The sequence below is a fragment of the Microtus pennsylvanicus genome, chromosome 1 (assembly GCF_037038515.1).
Source record: "Microtus pennsylvanicus isolate mMicPen1 chromosome 1, mMicPen1.hap1, whole genome shotgun sequence".
Classification (NCBI taxonomy): Eukaryota; Metazoa; Chordata; class Mammalia; order Rodentia; family Cricetidae; genus Microtus; species Microtus pennsylvanicus.
The window spans coordinates 151,140,184-151,166,396 of NC_134579.1; the positions used below are offsets into that span (position 1 = coordinate 151,140,184).

General features: G+C 48.9%; 1 protein-coding gene across 1 annotated transcript; it reads left to right on the top strand.

Annotated features, from left to right (window-relative positions):
• Positions 1 to 1,170: 1,170 nt before the first annotated feature.
• On the top strand, positions 1,171 to 26,213 carry Ppp6r1 (protein phosphatase 6 regulatory subunit 1). Its single transcript, XM_075941845.1, has 24 exons — positions 1,171 to 1,310; positions 10,480 to 10,712; positions 13,847 to 14,033; positions 14,119 to 14,256; positions 14,337 to 14,402; positions 14,935 to 15,047; positions 15,143 to 15,256; positions 15,506 to 15,668; positions 15,759 to 15,911; positions 15,996 to 16,130; positions 16,779 to 16,843; positions 16,959 to 17,074; positions 17,169 to 17,254; positions 17,367 to 17,456; positions 17,535 to 17,632; positions 20,456 to 20,513; positions 20,599 to 20,771; positions 23,855 to 23,988; positions 24,081 to 24,213; positions 24,346 to 24,416; positions 24,545 to 24,626; positions 25,143 to 25,253; positions 25,344 to 25,406; positions 25,486 to 26,213. The coding sequence occupies exons 2-24, from the start codon at positions 10,486 to 10,488 to the stop codon at positions 25,487 to 25,489; spliced, it is 2,580 nt and encodes an 859-aa protein (XP_075797960.1). The 5' UTR covers positions 1,171 to 1,310; positions 10,480 to 10,485; the 3' UTR covers positions 25,490 to 26,213.

Below are 26,213 nucleotides of genomic sequence, written 5' to 3' on the forward strand. Positions count from 1 at the left end.
CTCAATATAACTTCCCCGAAATATAAAGTGCCAATCTGCGGCTTTCAAGAAGGAACAGCAAAGTTTCTTTGCACTAGTCTTTACAGCTGACCTCTAAAATAGGCACGATAGGAGGCATGAAAGTTGGGGTAAACTGAGGCTCAGCGCTAGAAAAGGCCCTTAACTGACTGAAATTCAGCGTGAGGGGTTCCTCCCGGTCGTGACAAGAGAAAGCTTTGTGTGGCAACTGGCAACAGTAGACGCCGCTTGGGCATCTGCCTAAGAGGGGACTGAGGTCAGCCTAAAAAGCACGGCGGAGGCGTCCGCGACGAACCCGCCTGAACAAAAGCAGCCAGCTTCGGGTGGGGACGAAAAGTCGGAATGGATTCTTCAGGAGTTGGCACTTGAGTCAAAGAGGAAGTATGTCTGGAGGAGACCGAATAACAAATGGATTTCCGAAGGTAGCTGTCAGGGCGAAAGATCCTGAAACAGAATGTAGTCTTGGGCTTTAGAATGTAGTCATAGAAAACCAGGTTCTGGGTGCAGCAGCGCCTGCGTAGTGGGCCCACCGAGTTTATCCAGGAAGAACGAAGGCAACGGCGGGCCCAGGCGGCGGTGGAGTTCCGGAGTGGGCGTGGTCTGGGCGCCAGGGTCCAGTGCGCACGCGCCTCGCCGGCGGACCTAGCGGCCTCTCGCGCACCTGCGTACGGAGGGCGACCACGAGAGGGCGGAGCCTGTCTTCTTGGGTCCTCCCGCGCTCGGGGCATTGTGGGACAGTGGCGGAGCTGGCTGTGCGTTGGAGGCCTTGAGCTGGACGGCTGGGCCGGAGAGAGCCAGCCGCTTCAGGGGACACTGAGTGAGGAGACGGTCGTCGGCTCTCGGGTGTAGCTCTGCGCCCGTTGGGGCTGCGGAGGCTTGTTTTTTTGTTTTTTGTTTGTTTGTTTTATTTCCTGTCCCTCGGTGCCGGCTTGTCTGTCTGTGTGTGTTTCTGTGTGTGTAACCCGCGGCGACTTCCCTCGTCGCCCCTGCTTCGGAGGTGTCTGCGCAGGCCTCGCGTCTGCCACGAAGCTCTGCTGTGGAACGAGCGCGCCTACTTTGTCGCGAAGCCCCGAACTCGTCGACGCTCGGCGGCGAGGCAGGGGATTCCCTGCGACCGGAGGGCGCTTGCGCGGCTCCGCGAGCTCCGGCCCGGGCGCCTGCGCGAGCTCCCCCCCGGCGCCGCCCCCGCCCCTCTTAGCCGGCCCCTCGGCAGGGCCGGAGCCGCCGGCGGCGGGGCGGCGGGGGCGCCCCGATGAGCCCCGAGTGCGAGGAGCCGCCGCCCCCCCGCGCAGGTGAGCAGCGCAGCCACCTTCTCACTCCCGAGTTCCTGCCTCAGCCCCCTTGAGCGCCCCTGAGTCTCTTAGTATCCTCCCTTTTACTCCCCAAGTCTCTCAGCCACTTGTCAGTGTCGTCAAGTCTATTTCCTGTCGCCGGGCCTCGCTGTCATCATTCCCACCCCATCTTCCTCGTCTCCTGAGTGAGGGTCCTCTCTAAGTCTCGTAGGCTCTTCTTCCTTCCTTAGCCTCTTCTCCCTGCAGCCCACCACCCCCATCTCTTCCCACTGGGGTCTCCATCACCTCCACCTGTCATTCTGACTCAGCTCCCTTGGGACTTCTCGGGCCCACTCCCCCGTCGTAGTCTTCCTTCCTCCCGCCTGCCCTTCTGTTTTCACCTCCGTCTCCCCGTTTCGCTCTCATCGACTTTCATGGACTCTTGGCCTTTTTGGTTCTCACCCTCCGCTCAGGAAGGCAAGATTAAGCGGGTTTTTCCTTCCCCTTGACTGGGACTGTCATGTCCCCGGCTGTCCCTAGCTTCCTATGGTGAGGAGGCACTTGGAAGCTACTCTTCTTTGGTGCACGACTGGATACTAGTGTGAGATGAGGGCCTGCCTGGTGCTGGGTTCCCGAGGGGAGTGCTCAGCGGAGGGTCCTGGCACTTTGTCTACCCGGACGGTCACAATTGCAGTGTGTTGTGATGGTGGTAACCCGGGGTGCTGTGGCAGCAGGCCACAGAATGGGAGAGACTGGTGAGACCGGCCGGATGGGTGGCTTTTCTCTCGAGGAAGACTGAGTAGGAGTTAACAGATGGAGAGTGGGAAGAAGGGCTTTCCAGGTGGAAGAAGCAGCACGTGCAGATATGTGAAGGTGGGAGCCCTGCAGGAGGCAGGAGTCCCGTGGGATGAAGTGGGTTGAAGTGTCGAGAGGGCAAAGGGCGGAATGCCATGGCTGGTACATTTGTACAGGGCCTTAAGTGACCTGGTTAGTGATCCCTTCTTTTTCCTCCCTTCAGTGGTGGTGCTGAGGCTCAAACCCAAGGTTTCCAGCTGCTGGGCAATTACAATACAGCCTAAGCCTCCCCTATGACTTTTAAGTTTTGAGACTGTATCTAACTACATTATTTAGACTTGCCTTGAACTCTGCAGAGCCAGTGGGATATTGATTGGACAATCTTTCTGTCTCAGTCTTTTGAGTAGCTAGGGTTACATATTTATGTTACCAGGCTATGGTGGTTAGGGTTTTTCTTGATCACACTCTTAATATACAAAGGCGACTTTACTGAGACCATATTGCCATTAACATCTACCTGGAAGGCAAGAACTTTCTGGAAAGGAAGCTACATTGTATGCCAGATGTGGTGTGGGGTTGAGGGCTGTAAAACTGCAATAGGGTTGCTTCCATCCTGAAGGAGAGGTTCTGTCAGCACCAAGGCCAACGCTGCAGGGACTGCATTGTTTGAACAACACACTATGAATTGTTTCTGTGTGCATTTCATGTTCCTAATGTGGACAGTTTACATGGCAGCACTTGCCATATTCTGCCACATACACTTGGAGTTGTCTTGTGTTGTTTAAAATTGCTTCTGTGGATTTTTTTGTTTGTTTGTTTATTTTCTAGTAACTTTTGCCTAATTTGAATCATTTCCCCAAATTCAGTGACTCGAAACCTTTAGCTTTGGGATTGGGATAATGAGAAATTGTTTAAAGCAGGATCTTTTAGTTAGATCTCAGTTCGAGTCCTGGCTCTTGCCTTTCCAAGTGGTGAGTCTTTGGAAAAGTTAGGCAAGTGTTCTATACCTGTTTTTCGTGTAAGTGGGCTAATAGGAGGGCTCTCTGTAGCGTGGCTCTGGGGATTTAGTTAAATGTTTGTTGATGCCTGTCACAGAAGGTAAGGCACAAGTGCACCACATCAGGACCTCAGATTTATGATTTGATCCTCGATGTCTTAGTAGTTCTCAGTCAGTACAATGTGTCCTCTAGGAGACAATTGGCAATGTTTGGGGACCCTTTGGTTGTCAAAACTACAGGAGATAGGAGGAAGTTTGCTTCCTACATCTAGTGTATGTATATCCCACCCAGGGATGCTATTGCTTGTCTTTCAGTATGCAGGGCAACTTCACCACAAATAATTATCCAGTCCCAAATGCCATTGGTGCTGATAGGAAAGAAAGCAGGGAAACACTGCTACTCTGCTTTATTGCTTGACTGTCTTGTGTACTTTGTGCTTCTATGTGATGTGAGCTGTTGTGTATTGTCCTTTATATTCATCCTCTTTGATTGTTTGCTTTTGTTGGGTCATATGGCATCTTCCTTCCATTGAAGGAGAGCAACCTCATTCCCCTCTTTTTTAATTCTACTCTGGCCAAGAAATCACTTTCTCCTCTCTGGCTTCAGTTTCCATTAATCCAACAAGTACTTTTACTTTTTATTTTGAACCAGAGTCTCATGTAGATCCACCTGGCCTCAAACTCACTGTGTAGCCAGGGATGATTTATTTCTGATCCTCCTGCCTCTACTTCCCAAGTGTTAGGATGGTAGTAGTGGTCCACCATTGGGATTCTAACGCAGGGCCTCGTGCATGCTAGACAAACACCTTGGCAAATTAACTACATCCCCAACCCACCAAGAAACACTTCGGATTTTTTACCCGGTGGTATGTTAGATCCTTATGTGCTTAGGAAGGAGGTTTGCTGGGGGTGGCTTCTTGGAGGAAGTGGTGTCAGTGTAGAGGCATCAGTCTCAGTCGGTGTACATCAGTCTCGAGAGGAGGTAGTCAGACTCAGAGCTTGTAGGGCAGGTGGAGGGCACAGCCCCCATCCTGAGAGCAGCCAATTTGGCACAACTGTTGAGTGCTTCTGCCATTAGACTTGCTGCAGGAGAGAGGTAAGAGACGTGGGTGCTAGGAGTCAGTGCCCAATACTAGTTTGGTGGGAACACACCAATGCTCTTTGCACACCAGTTTTATGAATTCTCCAAGAAGGGGTGCCTTATAGTAATCTCATCTGTAAGATATTTCTCAGATGAGAAACTGAGGCTCAGGGGCATTAGGTCCTTGGTTTTCATTTTGGAGAGATAAAATTTCAGTCCTGGTCAAGTGCAGTGATATGTTCCTATAATCTTAGCTACTTAGGAATCTGAGGCAGGAGGATCACTTGATCTTGGGAGTTTTAAGCCAGTCTGGACACACACTTGAAGATTTGAACTTTTGACAGTCTTTTGAAGTTTAGTTGAATTTAATTTTGAGATAGGATCTTTATATATAGCCCAGGCTAGCTTCAACTTCCCAAGTCTGGTCCATCAATCCTGGTTCCCCTCTGTTTTTCTAGGGGCTATTCCACACCTATTCAGTAGGCTGTTCCTTTTTCCTTTTAACCCTGTGGCCACCCCAGGAGATGAGTACTGAGTATAAATCTTCAAGTCTTCTCCTAGTCCTTGGCCAAGTATCCTTAGACTGTTTTCTAATTACTCCTCCCTCCTATGGGATTGGGTCAAAGTTTCTCTTTCCTCTGGGAGGAGGGTTCTAGGTTCTGAGGGGTAGGCCCATGGTTTGTTATTTCACTCAGACTTCTACCCCCAGGCTTTCCTAAGCGATGGGAAGCCCTGGCTCATTGTTCATGTGGCCAGGCCTTTCTAGCAGTGGTTCCTTCTCTAAATGGTTGCCCCCCTGTGCTTGCTTTGCTAGGGTGATGATATGCTCTGAAGGCCACATTGCAGATCCTACCCAGAGGTGGTTAGGTTGCTGTTATTGTCTCCTCATCCCTGGTATTAAGTGTCCCAAACCCCTTTTCCAGATTTGGCCAGGAGCTGGCTGTGGCATTAAAAAATAGAGGCATGATCCACCCAGCCTTTTAAGGAGCTAGCAGGCCTGCTGCTGGTAGCACAGCTTCCTTTCCTCCGAGAACAGCCAACTGGCCTGAGGGTCTGTCATAATGCTGGCACCTTTGAGCAGCTCAGGTGGCTCTCCTGAAGGCCCTCCTGAAGGGCTCTCTGCTCTCGCCTCCCAAGGTGGAGGGGTCAGGGGGTGGTTTGGGCAAGTATGGCAGGATTGGCAGATAAAGGACCTGCCCATGGGTTTCCTGGTAGGCAGTGTTTAAAGCTACAGTGGTGGCTGCAGCAACAGTGGGGACAGGGTGGGGACCACCCTAAGTTCTGTCTGGGCCAGGGAAGGAGAAGGTGCAGGAACTGGCAGGCTCCTGAGAGGGACAGCTAGTGTCAGAGACTTTAGAATAACAACAAAACAAGAAGCCAGAGCTGCTGATGTTAGAGCTGGCAGGAGAGGCAAAGCGACTTTCGTTCCTAATGGCTTCCTTTCTCATTTATAATTTCCCTTCCTTCCGTTAGCAGCCAGTCTTGGTTTTCAAACCGTCTCTAAAACCAGTGCTTGTCACTTCCGTTTTCTTGAAGTTGCTGAAAGTTACACAGGGTGGGGGTGGCGGGGTGTGTGGTGTTAAATATCTGAGTGATCTGAAGAAAGTACTTAAGTCATTTGGGCAAATGTTGAGAGTCCCTGCCTTTCTGTCACCCTTGGTGTAGTGACTGTCTCCTACCTCTCTTGCTTGAAAGTGTCTAAGCATGGTCTCAGGACAGCCTGGGGGAGGAATTTGCCTTCTGGACCTGCCTTCCATCAGCACCTCTCCCCGATAGTCTGGGTTTTCCAGACTCCCGAGGCTGTTGGACACTGCATGAACCCTATACTAACCATTACCTCTAGATTTGTTCCAGGGGCACCCTGCCCAGTTCTCTGGGAAGCCAGTTTGGGGAGAGAATCCCAACGTAGTCACTGGGACAGGTGATAAGGTTGAGGTGGGGATGGGAATTTTGAGGGACTGAACTGTGCCCTCTAACCAAGTGTCTAGAAGTGAGTGGTGAGAGTTTTTGTCAAAAGGCCAGGGCATGTCATATGGATTCTGTTTTTCTCTCTTGGTAACTGGGTGGTTCTCTTTCTTCTGACCCCTTTTCTAAATAGGATTCTGTTGTCAGATGGAACTGACAGTGATTCTTTCCCTTCTGTTTAGTGTGAAGACAAAATACAAAAAGGCTAGGTCCTGGGATTGGCTGCAGATGATGGCTTGGCCTTGCCCCTGACCTGTCTCCCACTGTGGAAGAGGTTTTTTGTGTTCTTCAAACAGCTTCACTCTATCACATTTATTTATTTTGTATGTGTAGTGTACTTTTTTTTTTTAAACCACAGTGTGTGTAGAGGTCAGAGGACACTGTAAGAGTCAGTTCTCTCCTTCCACACGTGGGATCCAGGGACTGAACTCCGATTGTCAGGTTTGGCAGTGCCTTTTTCTGTTTAATTAGCCATCTCGCCAGCACTAAGCCCCACTTTATTACAGTGGGAAGTATGTGACTAGCACATAGTAGTGAATCTGCCCACCATGCTCTGCATGGCATTCTGCTGGCCACACTGAAGAAAGCCTTCATCACTACACTCAGTGAAACTCTTCCACACTTCTAAGAGTCTACCTGGCCCTCTGTCCTCTGTGCTCCCCTGTCAACTCTCACGCTGCATATGCTTTCTCTGTCTGTGAGCCTGCAGACTGGTGTGCTTGGTGACTCTTCTCCAACCAGGCTTGGTCCAGGAGTTGACTCTTAGCTGTAAGATAGGCAGTTCCCAGTGAGAGTTGTACTGTAGGCCGATGTGGGCAGAGAGTATAAGCCTCCTGCCCCTGAGGAAGGCCTCTGTACCATGCCCAGAGAGGCGAGGACCACCTACTGGATGTAGGCCATAATGGCCATCTCAGTGTGGCTCTGCACCATTAATGCTCCTTAAATCACATGCCTGCCTCTGCCATCTTCTCACCATGCAGACTTAACAAGGTGACTTTCTTATCTCAGGGATGAGGAAAGGGGAATCTGCTTGAGCTCTCCAGTCTAGTGGCCCTGAGCAGGTTTTGTTTCTTAATTAATGGTTTTGGTGGCTTATTATTTGCTGTCCAGTTTATCTGTTTAAAGACTGCAAGTCAGTGGTTCTGAATACATCCGTAACTTTATATAGCCATCACCACAATCAATTTCATGCTTTTTTTTTCTCAAAGTTTTTGAACTTTTTTTTTTTTTTTGAGACAGGGTCTTAGGTAACTGAGGCTAGTGTTGAACTCATTTTGTGGTAAAAATTGATTTTATTTTGTTTGTTTTTCTTTTTGGTTTTTCAAGACAGGGTTTCTCTGTATAACTGTGGCTATCCTGGAACTAGCTCTGTAGACCAGGCTGGCCTTGAATTCACAGAGATCCACCTGCCTTTGCCCCTTCTCCCCCCGAGTGCTGGGATTAAAGGCGTGTGTCACCACTGCCCAGTGGTCAAAATTGATTTTAAACATCTAGATCCTCCGGCCTCAGCCTCTCAAGTGCTCAGATTCCAGTTAGGCATCAATGTTCCTGGCTCAGTTTTAAAACATTAAGAAAAAAAAAAAAATCACCTCACAAGGAAACTGTCTCCTCAAGCAGTTACTCCAGTTCCTCTAGTTCCTTAAAACACCTAATCTCTTTTCTGTCACTGTGGATGGTTGTCTGTTCTGAACACTTCATAGTATCTTCTCACTGCTAGGTGAAGCAGCCTCCCGTGTAGAGAGGCTCCATGTTCACCAAGGCGAACTTCTTGTCGCTTTACACCACGTGGTCTCCAGCCGGAAATCAGCAGAGTCATGATTAATGTGGCGGTTGCGCCTTGAGACTATTCTAGTCCTACGTATATGCAGATCAGGAAACCTGTCTGCCTCACCCCTGTTCTCTGTCAGTGTTCTTCTGGGCTGCTGTTCCCCTTTGCAGTGAATGTCTTCTGTGTCAGGTGCTCCATTGACCCATGAGAAGCTGCCATTGAGTGAGGAAGTAGGAAAGGGTCCCCTGAGGTCTGCACAACGTGGTGTTTCTTGTGAAGCAGAAGTTCCTTCACCCTCACCCCACATCTAGAATAACACCTCCAGCACCTGCATTGGCCCTGGGACTAGCCTGTCCCTTCCCAGCCTGTCTTGAGTGATCTTGTGCCTCCTCCTCCCTGTACTTCCTCCCTTTGGCCTTGATGGAATGGGGCCAAGGGTTGGGAGTGATTTTACTTTATTAATCCCAGACCAGTAAACCCCTGCTTCAGGGGCTGGAACCTTGCGACCAACGTCATTTGGCAATATGTATATCTTTCAGCTAATATTTGTGAGCATTTACAACTAAAGGGTAAGGTTCTGTGTTAGGTGGTATCCCATGTGCTTAGTAACATAGGAAGATTTTGGAAAAATAGTCTTTTTAAATTTTTAAGTTTTATGTGTATGGGTGTTTGGTCTTTGTGTATGTCTATGCTTCACATGTCTGGCTAGTGCCTGTGGAGGCCAGAAGAGGGCATTGGGTCCCCAGGAACTAGAGTTTACAGTCAATTGGGAGCTGCCATGTGGGTGCTGGGAATGGAACCCGAGTCCTCTGGTTGAGCAAGTGCTCTAAACCACTGAGTCGTCTTTAGCCCCTGCAGTCTTTATTGTCAGAACACGTAGCTACAAGTGCATTGTTACTGTTTGTTAATCTTCTTTCTGGATAGCAGTAAATGAGCTCCGTACATGGCAGAGCAAGTGGATCAAGTCTGGGCCAGGGGACTGACTGGTTTCACCTAGCTGGTTGGGAAGGCCCCTGTGCAAGGAAAATGCTTAGTAAGAGACCCTGAAGAATGAGGAGAAACCTCATTCTGGGACAGAGCTACCGAGGTAAACCAAAGCTTAGTTTGTTTTAGAAACAGAACAAAGTGGAGTGTGTCCAGGGTGAGTGAAGAATGCAGCATGAAGAAGGCTAGAAGAAGGATAGGTTTCCTGATAGTTCTTCAGGGCATCTGGAGTCCAATATGGGCTTTGACTATCTCTTCAGAGAGCTCTACCTGGCTGGCTGTGGTGGAGGAAGTCTTCTCGCCTGGACCAGACTCAGGTTGCAAATCAGAGGGTCTCAGGAAGTCATGAGGTCTGTGCAAGAAGAGACCATTTGGGGTCTGGTGTCTGTTTGCCAAGTTGTAGGCACTCCTGGCTAGAACTGCTTTCTTAGCTTCATCCAGTGTGGCCTGGGGCAGCAGTGGCCTCTGCCTCCGGGAGTTGGCAGGCCATCAGGAGACAAGTGAAGAGCAGAAGTTGTGGTTAGGCCGTAGTTGTAGCAAGAGTTACACAGATGCTGTCCTTGGGCCAGATGGTCCCTGAGGTCAATAGGAAGCCTCCTAACTTACTGGGGTTCAGTTCTTTCATTTTGTGTGATACGATGGCAGCTTCTGTGACTGTGGTTTGGATCTGTGGACCCAATGCATGTTGTGGAATACGTAGGTGGTAGCATAGGTTGGGTCTGATGTTGGTCTCTGGAGCTTTGTAGTTGTTTGAGAGGAGCAAGGCATTAGTGCAGGGCAGGGACTCAGGACAGTGCTGCCAGCTGATTAGTACCAGGGTGTTCTAGTTAAAGCTAGTTAACTGGAGTCAGGGCTTGATAGTTCTTATTCTCTTGCTGAACAGTTTATCCTCATGGGTTTCTTTGGGACCTGCTTTAGTTTAGTGACTGTCCTAGGAGCCCCGACCCCAAGTTTTCCTCTTCCCTGTCCCAGGCCTGGGCGTGGGGTGATGAGAGTATAGTTGGGCTGTGTTTGTGTGCCTGTGGTATCCAGGCAACAGCCACAGCCTCCGAGTTGAGCATACTTCCTCTTTTCCGGCTGCCACCACCCCACACCTCACCAGGCGGCCTTGGGTGATTTGCTGGGGCGGCAGCAGCTGTGCGCTAGAGGTCATGGGAGCCTTTGAATTTGTTCAGCAAATAAAGTGAATCTGAAGCCAGAAGTTCAAATGATATCCTTGCCCAGATACAAGACAGTGAATACAGGCTCATAGGGATGGGCCAAGGTCACTGCAGGCTGTTTAGCTTTTCCATGCAGGCTCTGGATACTCCACACTTAGGACTTCACCAGGCCCTAAGCTAAGGATGACAAAATGGCATTATACTGCGGGGGAGGCAGTTTGGAGGCTGAAATGGTGGGCTCTGGGTTCCCTGGCAGGATTGGGTGCTAGTCACAGTGCTGAGCATATGTGCTGTACCTGTGGAGCTTCTGTGCAAGGCAGACTTGTGTGGAATCTGTGTCTGGGGCCTAGAAAGGGTGTTTGTGCTTGGTCACTGGGATTTCCTTATCCAGCAGGGGTTGCTATGTGTGTATGACAAATTGATTATGCCCATGCTTGTAGGGCGCCATGTTTTGGAAGTTTGACCTGCACACAAGCTCTCATCTGGACACGCTGCTGGAAAAGGAGGACCTGAGCCTGCCTGAGCTTCTGGATGAGGAGGACGTGCTGCAGGAGTGCAAGGTTGTCAACCGGAAGCTCCTGGACTTCCTGCTACAGCCATCCCACCTACAGGCCATGGTGGCCTGGGTCACCCAGGAGCCCCCAGCCAGTGGTGAGGAGCGGCTACGCTACAAGTGAGTCCTTCACTCTCCCCTGTACTCAGGAACTGAGCTTTGGGGTTGAGGAAGTAAGGCAGGAAGGGTCAGGCCCTTTACAGGATCACAGCTCGCCTGTGAATACTCTTCATGGTCCAATTCTTTTAAAAGTTTTGTGTGATAAGGTTCTCTACACATGCTAAATACAAGGCTTTGGGATAAGTCTCATTCACCCTTTACACCTCAGCAAGGAGCCAGGTTTCCTCACTTCCATTTGCCTCTTTTCTTGTTGTCCTCATTTTGTTGTTTCTGATGTAGGGTCTCAGGTAGCCCAGACTGACCTTGAACTTGTTGTGTTGAGGACCACTTTGAATTCCTGATCGTCTTGTTCCCTTCCAAATGCTGAGATTATAGCATGAATTCACCATGCTTGACTTCTTCCTATGTGTGTGCGTGTGCGTGTGTGCGTGTGTGTGTGTGTGTTTTCAGAGGACAAATTGCAAAAATCAGTCTTTTTCCATCTCTCCTTGATCATGTGAGTTCTGGCGGTTGAACTTAGGTTTTCAGGCTTAAATTTTACCTGCTGAGCCAGCTCATCATTCCTCTACCTTATTTTTTGAGACTGAAGCTACTGAATCAGAAGCTAACCAGTTCAGTTATCCTGTCTCAACAAGCTCCAGAGGTCTGTCTATCTCTGCTTTCCTAGTTCTGGGATTACAGACACAAGCCATCACAGCCAGCATTTTACGTAGGTGCTAGGGATCTAAACTCAACTCCTCATGTTTGTACAGCAGTCACTTTTACTGACTGAACTATCTCCCTGGTCCCTTCCCACTGACTCTTTGTTGGTGTTTGTTTGATTTTAAAATTTGTATGTATTTATGTGTACCTGTGGATTTTGTGTGAACCACGTGCATGTAGGTTTCGAAGGAGCTCAGTGGATGTTGGATCCCTGGAGCTGGAGTTACAGAAGGTTGTGAGCCATCTGATGTTGGTGCAGGGAACTAAACTTTGTCCTCTGCAAGGCTTTGTTTTGTTTTGTTTTGAGACGGGGTTTCTTTGTTTAGCCCTGACTGTGCTGGAACTCACTCTGTAAACCAGGCTGGCCTTGAACTCACAAAGATCCTCCTGCTGCTGCCTCCCAAGTGCTGGGATTAAAGGTGTGCCCCACCATCACCCCCTCTGAAAGTCTTTAAGCATGCTTAACTGCTGACCTTCTCTCTAAAGTCTTCTTCCTGGTGTTTTTAATCAATTAAGAATTTTTCTCAGGATATGATGTAGACTTGAACATAGCTGTAAGAACTAGTTGAGTGATCCTAAGTATATGTTGCTGTTTTCCCAACTGGTGATAGTTTGCCTGACTTTATAGGGTTTCACACTGAGATAGTGACATGGACATAGCATGCCTGGTCCCTGCCTATCCTGTTGAAAGGAGGTTTTCTGACCTTCCTTGTACTCTTCTGAATATGTGTAGGCTTTTGTGTCTGAACCACAGCAACATCTTGAGCACTTCCATCACCATACAGATTCCTTCTGGCCCCTTCATGACATGCTCCCTCCTTCTTAACTCGTGCTACTAGTCTGTCCTCCTTTTACCTGTTGTGTTATTGACTTTTCTCAACTTAGTTTCCTGGAGGTTGACTTAAGCCCCTGAGCAAAGGTATCTTTTCTTTGATCCAGAGTAAAAAGATCCTACCAGGACTGATTTTGGCTCATTGCATTCTGAATGCAGATACTGTTGTGGGGCAGCCTGTGGGGCTCCCATGTGGTTTACAGCCAGCCCCTGGCTCCAGACTGCCTTCTTTTCATCTGAGATTTTTTTTATTATTGATTTTTCTTTCAGATTTTGAGCTTTGAGAGTACAGTGTCTGCATCTTTTTGACCATTCTTGGTGCCTGGCACAGTGCATGGCATGAAGAGCTCTGTGTAGGGGGAGGAAGCAGGGTGCAGCACCAGGTAGTGAGGCAGGACCAGGCAGACAGGTCACTGTTGGGGCGACAGCAGTTGTGTGCCATCTTGCTGCTCTTCCTCTGTTGCTGCTTGTGCATGATCCTTCCCTGGTCTTACATCTCTACCTCCTGTGTCCATCCTGGTCACTGTGCTGTCCTCTGACTTGCTCTGTCTTCCCATCATGGGAACTTTGAGCCAGACAGATGATAATGAGGGGACTCAGCAAGGCAGTGTCACCTGGAGAGCCATGGCCTGTTTGGTCCTGCTGAGTCTGTTTTCTAGATGATGGGGGCTCTTGGCACAGGTCCCCACAACTTTGGGCTAGACTAGGAGCAGTTGTGGTCTCTCAGGGCCTTGGGTGGCACCTGTAGCAGTGACACCTTTGGAATGTCAAGTATCCAAATATGTCTAAGAAGAGGAGCAAAGGTTGGAGGTTTAGAAAGATGACACCAGGGCTAGGATGGCCTGAGCTGGAACAGCGTGCGAGACTGGACTTCACATTAGAAGAGATGGGAATTAGTGGTGGGAGGGGATCAGGAAATGCTAAATCAGGAGTTTTAGGACTAAGTTCAAATCAAATGTCATTTTGTGGTGGTGGGAGTCCCAGTAGGTTTTTTTTTTCTTTCTTCCTTTCTTTATTTCTTTCTTTGCTTGTTTTAAGACAGTATTTCTCTATGCAGCCCTGGCTGTCCTGGAACTCCTGTAGAACAGGCTGGCCTTGAACTCAGAGATCCACCTGCCCTCTGCCTTTTTAGTACTATGTTTAAAGGCATGTACTACCACAATGGGTTCCCACTAGATTTTTGTTGTGTTTTTAGTTTCAATTTTATTTTACATTTAAAATAAAAATAAAATAAAAATAAATAAATAAAAATAAAAAATATATTTATTTATTTTATGTATATGAGTGCTCTATCTGCATGTCCAACTTTATGCCAGAAGAGGGCATCAGATCCCATTGTAGATTCCAGCCTGGTCAACATAATGAGGTTCACGACAGCTAGGGTTACATAGAGAAACCCTGTCTCTAAAAATAAAGAAGACTGGAGAGATGGCTCAGGGGTTAAAAGCACTGTCTGCTCTTCCAGAAGTCTTCAGTTCAATTCCCAGCAACTACATGGTGGCTCACACAGAACCCCCTGAGCCCAGTGTTGGGTGTGGGGGTAAAGGTGGGGCCTCTACCTTCTCTCAGCACCCACAGCTATCCTGCATTCACTTCCCAGGTACCCTAGTGTAGCGTGTGAGATCCTGACCTCTGATGTGCCCCAGATCAACGATGCCCTGGGTGCAGATGAGTCCCTCCTGAATCGGCTTTATGGCTTCCTGCAGAGTGGTGACAGCCTCAACCCACTACTTGCTAGCTTTTTCAGCAAGGTCATGGGCATTCTCATCAATCGCAAGACAGACCAGGTGCCTGCTGACTCTCAACATGTGGGTGAGGAGTTGGGAGGGTGGATGTCAGGACCCTATGCTATGACACAGCTTGTGCCCTCAGCTTGTGTCCTTCCTGCGCAAGAAAGATGACTTTGTGGACCTGTTGCTGCGGCACATCGGAACCTCAGCCATCATGGACCTCCTGTTGCGCTTGCTTACTTGTGTTGAGCGGCCCCAGTTGCGGCAGGATGTCTTCAATGTGAGGATCCTGCTCAGGAGGTGGAGTGGTGGAGTGGGATGGGCTGGCATATGGTTTAGGAACTTACCCTCTTCTTTCAGTGGCTCAATGAAGAGAAGATAGTCCAGCGGCTAATTGAGCAGATTCACCCATCAAAGGATGACAATGTAAGTGCTGGCTGGCACTTCCAAGCTCTTCTTCAGACCATGTTCCACATCCCCTTGTATCTTAAGAGATGGGTATTGGGGCTAAGGATATGGCTTAGTTGGTAGAGTGCTTGCTTAGGATTCATGAAGCCCTAGAACCACATAAGCCGGGCAGAGTGGCACACAACTATAATCTCAGTTCTCTGCAAACTTGCTTTCTAGAAAGTTTGGGGATAGCCTGGGCTACGTGAGACTCTGTCTTTGCAGGGGGTGGGGATGTTAATTATTATTATAGCATGGGTCAGTGCCTCATTCCTTTTCATGGCTGAATAGTAAATACCCCACATTGTGACTATACCAAGCTTTGTTTTCCATTCAGCAGTTAATGAGTATGTGGTTGAGTAGTGCTGCGTGTGCATGCATGAATGTCTCCTTTTGGGAGGTTTTGGGTACTGGCTTCCTCAGTATAGTATGTGTCACCCCAGTGTCTGTGTGAGTGCCCTTTTCTGTCTGAAAGGGGCTGGTGCATTATTACTTGTTTCTACTTCCCCAGCAACATTCCAATGCATCCCAGTCCCTGTGTGACATCATCCGCCTCAGCCGGGAGCAGATGATCCAAGGCCAGGACAGCCCGGAGCCAGACCAGCTGTTGGCCACCTTAGAGAAGTGGGTTTGCATGGCCAGTACTGAGGCCTAGGGAGGGACTTGTCCTGGGGGTATCCTGGCCCTTGGCCCTTTACTCTTGACTCCCCTTCCCTCAGGCAGGAGACCATCGAGCAGCTCCTGAGTAACATGTTTGAGGGAGAACAGTGCCAGTCTGTCATTGTCAGTGGGATCCAGGTGCTGCTGACCCTCTTGGAGCCCAGGAGGCCAAGGTAGGGGTGCCAGCCTGAGGTGGCACACTGACCCTGCCTGCATCTGCAGTCCCAGAGGTCTGGATGGCCATTGTGCAAAGATGTGGCTAGTCACATATATGGTCCTCCCCCAATTGGGCCTGACCTCTGCCCTGTGTGTATGACTTGTCAAAGAGCTCCAGATGTCCAGGATTTAAGGCTGTGATGTCCCTCTGGCCCATTCTTGTGGCCTGTGTGGCTCACCTTGCCTTCCTCTTGCTCTCTCCGCAGGTCTGACTCTGTGACCATGAACAACTTCTTTAGCAGTGTGGATGGGCAGTTGGAGCTCCTGGCCCAGGGAGCCCTGGATAATGCAATATCCAGTATGGGTGCCTTGCATGCCCTGCGTCCCCGGCTTGCCCGCTTCCATCAGCTCCTGCTTGAGCCTCCCAAGGTGGGAGATGGGTTATTGTGATTCTAGAAGGAAGTGGGGGTGGAAGAGAAGTAGTACCCTGTGTGCACTGAGCATCCCTTGTTCTTGTAGCTGGAGCCTCTGCAGATGACATGGGGCAGCTTGGCCCCACCACTGGGTAACACAAGGTTGCATGTGGTCAAGCTCCTGGCCAGTGCTCTGAGTACCAACGCTGCTGCCTTGACACAGGAGCTCCTGGTGCTGGATGTGCCCAACACCTTACTGGTACTTGGGATGGGATCAGAGGCCAGGGAGGTGGAGATGTGGGCAGAGCATTTTTGATATTAGCCTATGTCCCCACTTCCTCAGGACCTCTTCTTCCACTACGTATTCAACAACTTTCTGCACGCTCAAGTGGAGGTGTGTGTGAGTGCCATGCTGAGTTCCGGGCCCCCTCCAGACAGCAGCTCTGAGACACCTATCCCAAATCCTATCTTGAAACATGTAAGTTGGTGCTCCTGTTCCCCTCCCTCTGGGCACCCTGGTACCTGAGGATATACCCTCCCAGAGGCCTCCCACTTGGAAACATCAGTACCTAGGATGGGTGTGGGATACACAGTTGGGGGAAAATGGGTATATACTGAGGGCCAGTGAATGCTGACTTGGCAGTGGAGAATGGGAATACTAGGAGCAAGTGAGGGGCAGAGCCTTGTGGGTATCTATGTACATTCCATGTGAGAACTCGAAAACTCATACTGGCTGGATATGATGACCCATACCTTAATTCCAGCCGTGGAGATGAGGATTTCAATTTTTGTGTCTAGCTTAGGTTAGGAAAAAAAATAGGGCTTAGGATGTAGCTTACTTGGTTAGTGTATGCCTAGCATGCATGAAGTTATGGATGGTCCCTAGCACAGCATAACAGCAGGTGTGATAACGCACTTGGGAGGATCAAAAGGTTATGGTTATTTTTGACTACATTAAGAGTTTGAGGCTGTCCTGGGGGAGAAATCCAGATTTAAAGCAAGCCAGAGACACTGGCTCCCACCTTTTCTTCCTCTGTTCACAAGCCTGGGGCCTGGTGAAGTATGTTTGCTGCTGGATTCTGAAAGTGTAGCTATCCCCAGGCCAACTCTCTCTGCTCTCCTGCAGCTCCTGCAGCACTGCCGCTTGGTGGAGCGCATTCTGACATCCTGGGAGGAGAACGACCGTGTACAGTCAGTACTCGCTGCCTTCCTATGGGACAGATAGGGCAATGGGAGAATGGGTTGGGGGCCTGGGTAGCCCTGGTATCCAGCCTGTCACCCAGCTGTGACCTCCACTCTCAACCAGGTCTGGAGGGGGCCCAAGAAAAGGCTATATGGGCCACCTGACCCGGGTGGCCAATGCTGTGGTGCAGAATGCAGAACAGGGACCCAATGCTGAACAACTGGGGCAGCTACTAAAGGGTGAGGCATGGGGTTGGCTGGAGGTGCAGCTTGGAGAGATGGGTGTTGGAAACTGAGGTTCTCCTACCTCATACTCCTTTATCCATATACTCAGAGCTGCCAGAAGATCAGCAGCAGCGGTGGGAAGCATTTGTGTCAGGACCCCTGGCCGAGACCAACAAGAAGAACACAGTGGATCTGGTAAGGCCTGATCTGGTATTTTGTTCATGCCGCTGCTTCCTACAGCTGCCTGCCTTGCCCTTGTTTGGGGCCTTGAGCAGGCCCTGAGTACTCTCCTTCATCATATCCCCAGGTGAACACTCACCACCTCCACTCCTCCAGTGATGATGAGGATGACCGCCTCAAGGAGTTCAACTTCCCTGAGGAGGCTGTATTGCAGCAGGTGGTCCTGGGCCTGTGGAGAAGGGAGGAGTTGGGAGGGGTAGCTTCCTTCCAGTCCTGACTTCCGTCCCTCTTGTAGGCCTTCATGGACTTTCAGATGCAGCGCATGACCTCAGCCTTCATTGACCACTTTGGCTTTAATGATGAGGAATTTGGGGAGCAGGAGGAAAGTGTGAAGTAAGTGTTTCTCATGAAGTTGGTGCTCTCCCTTGTGACAGCATATGCTTTGCCTGCCTGTGTGTGTCCCTGTGTGAGGTTGCAGGGCTGCCTAACCTCGTGATGGTTTATATCTTGCATCTTTTCTTGAATGTTCATCTGTTTGTGCACCATGACCCAGCCAGCAACCTCTGTTTCTGGGCATACTCCTAGTGTTCACCTTTTCTAGATGAAGACCCAGCTTTGTAGTCATTTCCCCCTTTACAGTGAAGGTCATGGTGAAGATGATGAGCACAGTGTATAAGTGTAGGAATGATGCCTCAGTGAGAGATGACAGTTTTGATGAAGTCTTGATGTTTCTGCGAAAAACAGAACATGGTTGTCAGATGGCCCAACTCTTGAGACATTTTGCAGTTGGGTGGAGGAGCTGGCTTTGGGGAGCATGGAGTGGTCATCTGTGTCACTTGTCTGAGATGTTATCCCATTGGATGCCACCCTCTGAGCAAACTTATCAGCTATATACTCTCAAAGTTCTGGGACCTAGCCAGACAGAGTGAGAGCCTTGAAGTATCCTTAGGCTGAACACCTTTGGGCATATTATGGTGGACTGCAGTCTGCTGTGACTTCAGTGTTTCTTTAGATACAACCATGGAATCCTGTGTTTGCTGCTTTTCAGCTTAGTATCTGGCCTTCTATTAGAAGTTTTTATTTGGTCCCATAGGGGAAGATGCTCATGTGGAAACTTGACTCCATCCTGATGGGAGTGGGGCTGGCTTCTTGGTGGATGGAGTTGAGGTAGCTAGTTGTGCTTTTGAGACAAAGCTCCAATCCTGCTTTTCCACCAAGAAAAGTTACAAGAAAAACTAAGCTATTTAGAATTAGAGTAGGGAAGGTAGCTGGTAAACAGTGTTGGGGGAAGGTGTCCTGCAGTGCTGCTGGGGGAAGACACCAAGTCTGCTGAGGTGGGCAATGCAGTGTAGCAATTGGCTGGTCTGCTCCACTCTTGACTTGCTGAGAGTTTTAGCTCCTGGTTTAGGGAATTAAGGATACTTCCTTTGTAGTGTGGTTGTAAGAATGGAGTATATTGCTGCTGAGTATTTCATGAACTTGAGACAGTTAGCCCCTTGGGAAATAACCCCAACTTGTGTGCACAATGTGGATCTGTATATAAAGTGTTCTTACCATGTAAGGGTAGAAAGACATCTCAGTAGAAAAAGCAAAAAGCCAATGTGGTAGTACATTCTTTTAATTCTAATATCTGGGAGGTAGAGGAGACTTAGGTGTTCAAGGTCTTCCTTAGCTACATAGTGAGTTCAAGGCTAGTCTAGGTAGGCTACATGAGACGGTATCTCAAAACAAAAACTTGAAAAGGTGGGTAAGCGGCTGTTAGAAAGTCACAGGCTCTGTTAGGAGGGAAATAAGCTGATCAGTCCTTTTGGAGAGCATGTGGGTGTTTCCGACGCACAGGTTTAATTTCTGTGGGGCTGTCTGAAAGAGAATTAAGCAGAGATGCCTGTGCACAGTGCTAAGGTAGACTTGGATAGCTTATCATGTGCCTGCTGTGAGGTGCTGCTCCCCCTGGGAGTACCTCCTGGGTAGCTCAGGCAGTTAAGTTTCTACATGGTTGGGAATGATGGTACCCTGGCAGCAATGTGTTATTTAATCTCCAAAAATGGTTATGTCCCCATGTTTAGCATTTGAACACCATACTGTAGGCTTCTCACGGTCATGTGTTAGCTACTGCAGCCTGTACCTATACTCTGGTGGGATCTGGCTGGGGTGGTCTCCTTGAAGCAGTTTGGCTCATTGGCTCTCAGTGTCATATATTTTCCAGGAGTGTATACTGGCCTAGTGTCCTTCCCACCAGAACTTGCATTCTCACAAGAAAGAGTAATGGTCACAAACTCAGGGCCACAAACCCTGATGAGAAGCGATAGGTCCCCCTGCATTTCTGTTAGCAGTAAGTGGTACTGGTGTAGTTAGAGCCCTTTACAGAGTGGTATTGGAATAGGATGTGTCTTGTTGATGCTTTTTGGTGGTTTGCTTTGTTATGTGGTAGTTATAAACAACAGGTTGCCACAGCCAGAGTTGTCGTTATCAGGAAACATGGATGGGTGTATAAACTCTTACCTAAGTTGTAGGTAAATCCTTAAAAATCTACCCTTCAAGGTAGATTCTGTTTCCTTGATTTTATATTATTTTCCTTGATGCAATGAGATTTAGAAGTACCAAGTGAGTTGCTGAGGTTACTCCATGGATAGATTAGGATTCAGACCATTCTGCAGAGCTTCCTGCGTGGCAGGTCACCTGAGTCCCTGTCCTCTGAGCATCTGAAGGAAGAAGTTGTATTGTTTTTGTCTTAAGATTTATTTTAATTTAATGCATATGAGTTTTACCTGCATGTGTATATGTATCACAAGCATACAGTACCTGTGGAGTCCAGAAGAGGACATAGAATCCCTAGGAACTGGAGTTATGGGTGGTCATGAGCTACCACATGGTTGCTGGGAACTGAGTCCCGGTCCTTTGCAAGAGCAGCAAGTGTTTGGATTGTTTTTTGTTTGTTTGTTTTTTTCCACTGAACCACCTCTCCAACCCAAGAAACTATGTTTTTGTTTAGGGAGGAGGTGAAGACACTTTCCTTTAGTGTGATTTTGAGAACCAAGTAGAATGTGCTGAGAATGTGAATGTTAGGTGACTTATTTTTCTTCCTGCTGTGAACGCTGGGTTGAGGTTACAACACCTTAGGGAGAAGGTGAATTTGCACAGTAAAGAGGGTTGCTATGTGTCACGTGAACGAGCAGAGGGGTGAGCATTATGTCTCACTGCATCTCTTTTCTCCAGTGCACCATTTGACAAGACTGCCAACATCACCTTCTCCTTAAACGCTGATGATGAGAATGTGAGTGCTGCCTGTCTTGGTTGTGGGTGAAGGGGTGTGGAGGGTTCATAAACAGTACAGCATATCCTCCTGCCCTGCACTGCAGCCCAATGCCAACCTGCTTGAGATATGCTACAAGGACCGGATCCAGCAATTCGATGATGAGGAAGAAGATGAGGAGGAAGGCCAAGGCTCAGCAGAGTCAGATGGCGAATATGGTGCCTGGCAGGGCAGCCAGCCAGCGAGGGCATCCCATGCAGGCCAGCCTCCTGGTGTCCGGTGAGTCTCCCTCTACCCTCCTATCTCTTCTGCTTGGGGTTGTACGTACACTTAAGCACATACATGTGTCTGAGTGACTACTCGCACACACCAAATGCTTATAAATGTGTTGGACTGAGGTTGAAGTGCATGAGAAAAATCAGTGAGTTGTATGTTAGTTGGGTGGTTTCAATCACAAGTGGTAGAAACTCAGTTCCAATTAATCAAGTTAGGCACAGAATGAAGAAGGCTCCATCATTTAACTGTGCTCCTGAGTTCAGATGATACCACATACAAGTTTCCCTTTCTCTTCTTTTTGGAATGACACATGAAACCGCCATCAAACTAGATTGTTCATCAGCTTTCTTTTTTTTTTTCTTTTTTTTTTTGGTTTTTTCGAGACAGGGTTTCTCTGTAGCTTTGGAGCCTGTCCTGGAACTAGCTCTGTAGACCAGGCTGGTCTCGAACTCACAGAGATCCGCCTGCCTCTGCCTCCCGAGTGCTGGGATTAAAGGCGTGCGCCACCACCGCCCGGCTGTTCATCAGCTTTCTATAGATAAAGTTTTTTTTTTTTTTTTGGTTTTTCGAGACAGGGTTTCTCTGTGGCTTTGGAGCCTGTCCTGGAACTAGCTCTGTAGACCAGGCTGGTCTCGAACTCACAGAGATCCGCCTGCCTCTGCCTCCCGAGTGCTGGGATTAAAGGCGTGCGCCACCATCACCCGGCCTAGATAAATTTTTTCTTCCTTTTTTTTTTTGTCCAATACTTAGTGTGATCAAATTAATTCATGTCAGAACTTTTGCTGAGATGAACATCACCTCAAGTATGTATGGTCCGCAGCTCCAAGCTTTTACCTCATGTCTTGATTTGAAGAAAGTTATTTGTGTTAACTTTATAATTGGTGTGTAGCATGCATACAGACATAAATGTACAGACCCTGGGCTTGTTGCCAGATGGAAGCACTCAGTCAAAATCTAGAGCCAGGAGCAGGACCCAGTTCTTCTGTCCCCTACATGGCTGCTGTCTTCCCTGCCATGGACAGAGGTGTCCTGACATCTTGCCCGCTCTTTATAATCATACAATATAGGAAAAGGGTCCTATGTTTGAGATTCTTGTCAATAGACTGTTTTGAGGGACCCTGCTGACCCTACGATTACAAGTGTATGCCACAACCCAGACTTTTACTGTGTTTTTTTACTATTATATGGGTGCATGAGTGCCTTGGTGGGGTTGGGGGGAATTGGTCAAAAGACAACTTGCAGGAGTTAGTTCTCTACTTCCACAGTTTGGGTCCCAGAGATTGAATTTAGGTGGTCACACTTGGTGGCAGGTACTTTTGTTTGCTAAGCCACCTTGCTGGCTTGTGTGTGCATACTTCCACACTCAAGTGAAGTGGGCATGAACACATGTGCACATGCATACACACACACACACACACACACACACAGAGAGATTTGGACAGGTTCATTGTACAAAATGGTAGATTTCTTAGTGACATTTTAATATGTTATTAACTCTTCTAACTCTCTCCTATTCCCCCTCTCCTCTTCCCAACTAGCTGCCCTCTTTTTGTGTCTTTGTAAGCTAGCTTATTTCCCTTAACATGTTGGTCTCTGTTAGCCTTCCAATGTCGTAATTTCATTGTTTATGGCTAAAGAAAACTCAAACCTCTTTTTGTGTGTGGATCACTTTTTTTTGGTCTAGTTCTCTGTTGATGGACGCTGAGACTGATGTTATTATCTTGACATTGTAAATAGTATAATAAACAACTGTGCAGGTATCTTTGTTCTGTGCTGACTTAGAATCCTTATGTGTATACCCAGAGCCACCTTACACAGTGTAGCAGATCTAGTGTTAGTTTTTAAAGAGATCCCTCAAGTTGGTTTTTTTTTTTTTTTTTTTGAGACATCATATAGCCTAGCCTGGCTTAAACTTGCTATGTTGCTGAGGATGGCCTTGAACTTCTGATCCTCCTGAGTTTTAGGATCACAGGCATGCACCACTACACCCTTTTATGCTTTTCGTATTCTTACATTCTTCCTTTCTTCACTTTATTCTGATGAACTCACAAAAGCATTACATGGCTGATTGAAGGAAGTCATTCAGTCCCAGCTCTGTACATCTCAGTGAAGTTCTTCCATATAGTACGTAGCTTTTCTGAAGCACTGGCACGTCACTCTATCACTGGTTTATGGTTCTTGCTACTTTAATACCCAGAACACTGAATTCACTCACCTGCTTTGGGGTAAAAGACAAACTATGGTGGAACTGAGTGAGATAGGCAAAAATAGAAAGATTTGTGTTGTCTTTCTGACTCATGTCCTCCTGGCCTATATTCTATCTTATTTTTGGAGGGGGGGGTTAGTTTTTTCAAGACAAGGTTTCTTTGTAGCTTTGGTGCCTGCCCTGGAACTAGCTCTTGTAGACCAGGCTGACCTTGAACTCACAGAGATCTGCCTGCCTCTGCCTTCTAAGTACTAAGATTAAAGATGTATGTATGCCACAACTGCCTGGCTTCTACATTCTATCTTCCCTCATTACCTAATGTTCCCCTTTTGGTCTCTTTTCTAAATGTTACACTATATCACAGCTACGGGATAACATGGTTTTTGTCTTTGAGTTTGGGTTACCATAATTCTTCCTTCCTCCTTTGTGTGTACAGGCGGTTGGGATTTCCTTCATGGTTACACACTGTTTGTCATAAGCATTCAGACTATTTTTAGAACAGCCAAGGGTGCTAGGTGGTGTTCTCAGGATGTGACAGTTGTGTTTCCTGCAATTTCTAGCTGGAGGGAAAAAGCAAAGGAAATCTTTTTATTCTGGGGCTGATTCGCAGGTGGAGAGGTCTGTGTGTGTTTGGTGACAAAGGTGACTTGAGAGTTGGTGCCCATCGCTTTTTGTGGTTGTGGCTTAGTCTTGTTCTCAAGTGACTCAGACTCTGCTTGTTTGCTGGCTTCTCCAGCATCTTCACATCCTTGGGTTCCCTGGGTCTCTCTGGAGGCCTCTGTTCCCTGTCATCTTTTTGTTGTCATCTGCTCTGTGGTTGGGGAAGTGGGTCAGTAGGCTGTCCCTACACGGCCTCCTGATGAGTTGGTATCTGAGGCAGGAGTGGAGGAAGCACAGACAGCGAGGAAGACGAGGAGGATGAGGAGGAAGAGGATGAGGATGAGGGGGCTGGCCAGGCAGCCTGTGAAAGGACCAGCCCTTCATCTTTCCCCAGCCCCGGCCCTCAGCCTTCTGGTAAGTGTTTGGTGGCTTGTGCTCAGGTATACACGGAGTGTCTACCTGCTTTCAGCTTACTTTCTGTCCATGTTCTCTCACCTCTGCCACAGGCCCAAGTTGGACAGCCACTTTTGACCCAGTGCCTATGGATGCCCCAACAGGACCCTCAGTTTCCAAGGAGGCAGACATGTCCTCTACCCAGATCCTGACCAGCCCTCCAGCCCATGATGCCCCACAGCTCAGGTGTGGATGGGCAGGGCAGGGCAGGGCAGTTGGTTATGACTCTCATCTGGGAGGTGCTCCCACATCCTAGTTCTCTCTTTGGTTTGGGTGTTCACCACAGCCACACCTTCAAACTCCTCTCTTAACTTGTAGGTCTCAGGACCCTACACCCCCCTCAGCACCTCAGGAAGTTACAGATAGCAGCAAAGTAGCAGAGCCTTTGGGTAAGTCACGCCATACCTTTCCCATAAGGGCTCTGAACTCTGCCTCAGGCCCACATGTGTGAAGACAGCAGCAGTCTCAGCTTGCTGGAAGGTAGCAGCTAAGATGTGACCCATCTCTTCTTCCACAGCCCCCTGCCAGGCCTTGGTTAGTGTTGCGGATGTCCAGGCCACTCTTCATGGGATGTGCTCTGCCCCCAGCTCCTTGGACAGGTGACCATTGGTATTCCATCTGAACTGCTTGCTGGAGGTGGTGTAGGGGAAGCCCATCCTCCCTGCTGAAGTGGGTGTTGGACTCTTTGTCCCTCCCTAGTTGTCCTTAGCACCAAACTCTTCTTTGAACTCCTATGCCCCTGTAGCTGTTCTTTTTAGTAATTAAATTTTTTGGACAATGGCACATAGGGCCCTTGCTACTCCAGAGGTGAGAACAGCTTCTAAGAAGATCAGGGACCACATGAAGCAGGAGTGTGCATGGCACCACAACCATATTTTGCAGGGGGGTGGCCACTGAAAGCTGTCAGCTGTAAGACTGAAGAGGCCTGGCTCCCCCCCCCCCCCCCCCCCCCGCAGCTCTCTCTGCAGTCAGTATGCTCATAGGCTTCCCTGTTCCGAGGTCTCTCTGCTCCCCAGCCCTATCCTCACCCGAGGCCCCTTCTGGAGAGACGAGTGGCCTCAGGCAGGCAGAGCTCTGGGAGCATCTAACAGTAGTCAAACTGGTTTCTCCTACAGTGCAACCAGAGACCCCTCTACCTCTGTCCCAGCCTTCGAGGCCTACCAGTCCCCCCAGACTGGGGAGGGAGAAAAGAGCCTAGAACCTTTGGGGCTTCCCCAAAGCCAGAGGTGAGTTAGCCTCTCTGGTCAGTGTTGGTGGAGGGGGGCAAGGCTGGTGGGGCAAGAAGTAACCTCCAGATCTCCTTTCTTCCCTAACAGTGCCCAGGGCCTTGAGATACCCAATGGCTCTACCACAGGAGAGCCTGTTTCATCGAGTTCCCAGTGAGTGTGCCTACAGCCTGGGGTGGGTGGAGAAGATGGGGGTCACTGGACCCTCACAAGTGTCTCCCTCTGTTTCCAGGTAGCTGCCTGGTGGCAGTGGTGGCCAAATCTTCTGTCCTCCCCATGGAATCCCTCAGTGGGGCAAGATGGGTCCTTTGGTGGACCTCTGCCCCATTATCCCATATCCCACATTCTCTCCTCTGGACTCCAAAGGAGGCTGGTGCCAGGGAGATACCCTCACCCACCCCCATTTGCACTGAGAAGAGAAACTATGGAGCCTTGTCTCCTAGAATAAAGATAGAGAGTCACATAGAGAGAAAGGAGAGAGAGAAAGACGTATATTATATATTATATATATATAGAGAGAGGGAGGAGTAAGAAAGGAAGCCAGGACAATAACTGGGTCAGTAGCGCTGAAGCACAACCTCCCCGCCTGTCCCAACAGGGACTGGCGCCGGGGTTTGAGGCTGCTGACCTGTGCTCTGGTGCAGATGCTTAGACCCAGCCTTTCACTCAGGACCACCTTGGGGTGTAACAGGGCATTAGACCCGGATGACCATGTATTTGTTTAGACCTTGCACTTCGACCAGGCATCTGGCCCCTGGCCCTGGGGAGCAGGGCTTCCCTGGCAACATCCCCAGAGGCCCAGAACTGGGGATTCTGGGTACCCAGTGCCCTGACGGTCCCAGCACTGCTGCCAAGTGGCCTTGTCCCAGCTCCTTCCCCCAGGCTGGTGTGAGTGTGCAAGTATGTATGCAGAGCTTGTGTTTCATACTGCAAATATAAATAAAGGAAGACAGCTGAAGA

Coding starts and splice junctions, on each gene's coding strand:
- Ppp6r1 (XM_075941845.1), top strand. CDS start 10,486: ATGTTTTGGAAGTTTGACCTGCACACAAGCTCTCATCTGGACACGCTG. Junction 10,713..13,846: donor GAGGAGCGGCTACGCTACAA/GTGAGTCCTTCA, acceptor TTCACTTCCCAG/GTACCCTAGTGTAGCGTGTG. Junction 17,457..17,534: donor AGGAGGCTGTATTGCAGCAG/GTGGTCCTGGGC, acceptor TCCCTCTTGTAG/GCCTTCATGGACTTTCAGAT.